This window comes from Sciurus vulgaris (assembly GCF_902686455.1).
Source record: "Sciurus vulgaris genome assembly, chromosome: 11".
NCBI classification, from domain to species: Eukaryota; Metazoa; Chordata; class Mammalia; order Rodentia; family Sciuridae; genus Sciurus; species Sciurus vulgaris.
The window spans coordinates 67,059,470-67,065,252 of NC_136472.1; the positions used below are offsets into that span (position 1 = coordinate 67,059,470).

A 5,783-nucleotide genomic window follows, 5' to 3' on the forward strand; every position below is an offset into this window, starting at 1 on the left:
TGATCCATACCTGACTTCCGTCACTACCAAATAAGTGTGTCTTATTTGGACACGGAATTATCATAACCATCCAAAGTCATCTAAATTTTAGTGCTAGATTTGGGAAAACACTTTCTAAGAGAATCCAACCTCATGCAATATTTCTGCCTTCAAATTATGTGAATATAATCAGATTTATTTCTGGAAAAAGAATAAGCAATTTGTTATATATCCAATACTCCTCTCCACTTTATCATACAACCTACAAAAACAATCTCATCATTATTGCCTCTTTTGTAGTTTTGAATACCTTGAATTTTGCTTAGGGCGACAGTGAGCAGAATATAATCTAGTCCAGGAATTCAGGAACTTGGTTAAAGAAAAAAATAATCCAGAGTAAATGTGCACGCACAGATGTTAAACTCTGAATTCCTTTATATCTGTGGATATTGAATGGATCCTTGAAAGGAAAATGTGTGCCATGTGTCCCCCAGAGGATATTTAAGAATATCAGGCACACAGATGTTGCCATGGAAATCAAATTAAGCTCTATGGGGAGAGAAGAAGGAATGAGATTTTGAGTTCATAGGAGATATACAAGAGGAAGGAAGAAAATAAAAGTGTATAAGTTATTTTAGTGAGAAGATTTAATCCTATGGCAGATATGTTTCCTTTTTCACACTGCTCTATGTAAAACAGATCAAAGTACTTAAGTACAGAATGTTTCATGCCCTAATTCATTTATTAAATTAATTTCATTATTAAAGCAGCAATTTATCCATTTAATTAATGTTTATAGAGAATTTTCTACTTTCTGAGCTAGACTAGTAATTGTGTGAACATGGTCGCTGGTTCAAAAGTTTTCTTTCAAGTAAGGGAAATGAAGGATAGATATTATAGTGCTCTTAAACATCATCAAAAGTTTATTTTACTTAGATATTAAATTAGGAAAAATTAAATAATATCCAAACCTTGAAATATTATGATGAGAGAAATATTTTTTAAAAACCTGATTCTAATTTTACAACTATTTACAAAAGATAATAAAAGTAATAACAACATGTGTTGAATCATTTGGAAACATGGAAAAGTGTTTTAAAGAAGATTAAAAAGCACCCATAGTTGTACAACTTAGTGTGAATTTGTGGTATATTTCTACGTTAATAAGTGTATGTGTGTATTGATAGGCATTTAATATTTTTTCACAAAATATGATCATGCTGTTTTACAAAATAATGACTATTATTTTAAGTTATGTAGTTAGTACATTCGAAAAAAGGATTGTTGTGATTGAATAAAAGTACATGGCAAATGTGTATAATTTATTTATACATGGCATATATGTGTATATATATATATCACATATATAAACATTTCGAGAAGAAATGCTATGATAAATGAGCATCAGTGTGAAACTTTTATGACATTTCTGATCTAATTATTTCTCAAAATAAATTCCTATTGCTATTAACTCTCCATCCTTTCATGCCAATAGTTATCTGCCAATTGAATAATAAACTATTGTCTATTTGTCATTTATTATGCTATTAACTTACGAATAAAAATGCTGTTTCAAATTTTTATATTGCTAGCTGGGCTCAGTATCACATGCCCATAATCCCAGCAAATGTAGGGATAAAGCAGGAAGATTAAAAGTTCAGAAACAACTTAGAGATACTGTTTCCAAAATAAAATCTTAAAAAGGGCTAGGGAGGTAGCTCAGTAGTAGAATACCCTGTGTCAAATCCCAGTACTGGAAAATATTTATATCACCAAATTTAATGCATTGTGATGGAAGTTGCTTTTATTATTTCTCCTTTTGGGACTTGATGGTAATTGGGCAATTTCAGTAACAAGAATATAATATGATTTTCTTATCATTTTAGATATGCTTAAGAAGAGTATATCTTGTCTACACAGAGATAGAAATGTTAATCATTATGATCATGTGATCATTTCATAACTAATAAGTGAAACAAAATATCACATTGCATACCTTAAATATATATAAGGGGTTTTTTCCTTCTTTTTAGTAGAATCTATTTTGATATACTGATACAAGCATGAAATATATCTCATTCTAATTAGGATTCCAGTCTTATGCATGAACATAATGTTGAGATTCACTGTAGTATAGAAATGACAGTGGATGAATCTGACATAACTTTCCTATGTAAATATATAGAAGTTTCATTGATTAATCATACTTAATAAGGATGGGGGAAAATCAAGATCAAAGATCATATTATAAGATATGATAACTAAATGAAATGTTTGGTCTTGAACTGAATCTCAAGCATGGACATAATTGCCATAAAGGATATTATAGAGATGTTTGTACAATACAAACATGTTCTATGGATTAGTTTATTATATAGTATCAGTGTAATTTCTGAAACTTTCTTCATTTTATGGTTATATCCATCATTGCTTGATTCTCGGAAAATACATAGTGAATTATTTATGAATGAACAGGCAGTGTCCATGACTGACTTTCAAACAATTCAGAAAAATAGTGCCTAAACACATGTATAGATGTACACATGGAAATTAAAAGAAAATCATAAAGTAGAGAGGCAAAATGTAAATATTTGATGAATCTCTGTAAAGAATATTCATAATTTCTTTTTCTAGTCTTACATAACCATAAACTTAAAATAACATCAACATACAAACAATTTAAACTATATTATAGATAATTTAGCAGATAAGTTATTTAAAATATTGTTCTTTTTTTCAGGATTCCTTGATATCTGCCTGCAGCTTCTAAAGTTGTATTCTTTTTTCATTTAAAATAAATAGCTGGTTATTGTCAATTTTGTATTTTCTTTCAGAGAGCCCTTCAATTTGAATGTGCTTCAAACTCTAGAAAAACTGGGTCTGAACCTGGCAGCCTACATGGACACAGAAAAAAACCAATCTGCATGAGAATAGGACAATCCTCCCCCTACCCCACCTCTCTCACATAAAGACACATGTATGCACATAGACACACCCATACACACAGAGACCCACACACAAGAGAACAGAGACCATATAGCTTAAAGAAACAGCATATAATTTACTTCTTATGAATTTCAAAGTGCCAAATGAAGAAAATGAATTGTACTTCTCCCTGATCTCTATGATAAACCTCTATATCCCGTTTAGGTTGTAAACTTCTGACTGAGATGGGATGAAGTGAGATGGTGTTCCTTAAGTCAGAGAAGCTTCTTGATTTCCACACTTTGGACAGTGGTATAAAATGAGTGCTCCTCAATCTGCATCTCTAATAAACATTGGGGTGCTCTTTGCTTGCTTTTCTTTTCTGTGACAACATCATGGATTACTTTGAAAATCCATGGTTTATACTCCTTACCTGGTCTCATGCTTTGCAACATTTTATTGAGAAGTTCTTGCACATATTCATGACAGTTTTGATTCTGCTAGACTGTGGCATGTTCACTCTTTCTGCTGGGATATTATGCCATTACTGGTTATAGTGTACAAATAAACAATATAGGGAAAATCTGTCATCTCGGTTGTATTTGTTTTTCTTAGAGCCCCCATTTATCATGGTAATGCTTGTTTAGGAGCAACTGAAAATATCAATACTTATTTTCTTAAATTTTCTTAATGTCCTGAAATACATTGTCATTAAATCATGAATCCATAAAACATCATGTCTGAAAAATATTCAGGTCTAACAAAGAAAGAAATTAAGGCTAAACAAAGGAAACTCTTCACATTATTTTCATTATTCCTGAGACCCAAATAGAACAACCTTTTAAAGTTAACTGAAAGGAGAGTGACAATGCATAATACGTGATAGAATTTCTAGCTCCTGGTAGACCTGAACACCAAAGTAATATTCATATTTCAATATATACCCTATAAAATATCCCAGAGACTGTATGGCAGACTCTGAGTCTAGATCCAAAAGAAAGCAGCCTACATCAGAGTCCAAAGCAAAGCATCATGGATCACATTGAACTAGAAGACAAAATATATTATGCCTTATTTCTTCTCTTCATTGGCTTTAAGATTATGAAAAAGAGGTACAATAACGCTTTGAGAGGATGATGTAAAATTCATGCACCTGTCACTTATTTCCTAGGCTGAATATGAGCAAATCTCCATATGTGTACTTGTGATTTGATTTGTTCTTATTTTAAGGAAAGGATATCAATCACGTTTTTGGTTTTTTTTTTTTTTTTTTTTTAATCTAATTTGATTGGTTTAGCAGGCAGCCCTTCCATAATCTTCCATACATTTAACTTTGGCCAATTTTGGAATGACTATGAAAGTTTTTCTTTCTTCCCTCTTCAGAAGCATTCACAATTATTTATGTACAAATATGAAAAAAGGGCTCTAAAGGCATGTAATCGCTCCCCTGTCATCTTTGAAATTCTTTTATACAGTTAGAAGCTAAAGTTCATGGACATTAAGGAGAAGGTTTCAGTGTCTTACTTCGTTTGTAAACCTAAGTAAAACACCTTTTGGAAGCCTTCCCTAAGCTCCTTGTTCCTAAGTGCATAAACAATAGGGTTGAGGGAAGGAGGGATGATGTTGTGCAGCACGTTCAGTAGAACTGGAATCAAAGCATTCTTAGTCTCTGCCAAGTGAGTTACTGAAACCACTACAATAGCCGTGTAGAAGAAGAAGATGAGGATGAGATGGGAGCTGCAAGTGCTCAGAGCCTTGGAGACAGCTTCAGCAGAGCTCAGCCTGAGGACGGAGCGCAGAATCAGGGCATAGGACAATATAATAAGACAGAGATCACTACCCATTCCAAGCCATGCCAGGACCAATTGGCAAATACTGTTGGGCCTCCTGTCATCACAAGCCAGGCTTGTGACCCCAAGATTAGAGCACAGGCAATGTTCAATTTCATTCCTGGAACAATAATGACGCTGCGCTGCAAGTACAGGCACTGGGATGACACACAAGCCATTTCTAAGCACCATGAACAGGGTAGCTTTGATGATAAAGGAATCGGTGACAATCAAAGGGTAGCGAAGAGGATGACAAATAGCTACATATCTATCAAAAGCCATGCAGAGGAAGGCACCAGACTCCATGCCAACAAAACAGTGAATGGCATAAATCTGAGCAAAGCACTCTGGGAGGCTAATGGCCTTGGCATCAAACCAGAAGATGGCCAGGATCTTGGGCACGATGGTGGTGGCCAGGCCCATGTCCACCACAGAGAGGATGCCCAGGAAAAGGTACATAGGCTGCTTCAGGGCAGGGTCCTGGTAGATGGTGGTGAGGATGAGGATGTTTGCACCAATTGTTGAGAGATAGAGCAGGGCCAAAGGCAAGGAGAGCCAGTGCTGCCAGCTGTGAATGCCTGGGAGTCCCATCAGGATGAACTCGGAGACCTGGAACTTGGAGCTATTGGAGCCTTTGAAAGATGCAGACATATTTTCCTATGAGAAAAAAAAATATTCAATGTGGCTATCTCTGAGCATAATTACTATTAAACATTCTCTTAGAACTCTCTTCATATAGATTGGGGCTTTAACAAAATGACTGTTGTAATTCATCTCTTATAGCAGTTTAAGATGAACCATAAGTTCCAGGATTTTAGAAAAAGAAAGGAAACTTAAAAGTCACAATTTTGGACTGTGTGTGCACTTTGGTGTCAGAGTGCTTGCCTAGCATGCCTTAGTCCTTGATTTCAATCCCCAACATTGCCAAGAAAAAAGAAAAGACAATTCTTATGTTGACTATCCAGAGAAATTTTAACAGAAATCTCAAATATTCCCTTATACTCAATTATTCCAGCCTAGAATCATCACATAAATATGATTCCAGGCTTT

General features: G+C 34.3%; 1 protein-coding gene across 1 annotated transcript; it reads right to left on the bottom strand.

The window, feature by feature from the left end:
* Nucleotides 1–4,424: 4,424 nt before the first annotated feature.
* Nucleotides 4,425–5,384, bottom strand: LOC306640457 (olfactory receptor 56B1-like; the record flags this gene model as incomplete). Its single annotated transcript, XM_079104741.1, has 1 exon — nucleotides 4,425–5,384. One exon carries the CDS (start codon nucleotides 5,382–5,384, stop codon nucleotides 4,425–4,427), a length of 960 nt encoding a protein of 319 aa, XP_078960867.1.
* Nucleotides 5,385–5,783: the final 399 nt, after the last annotated feature.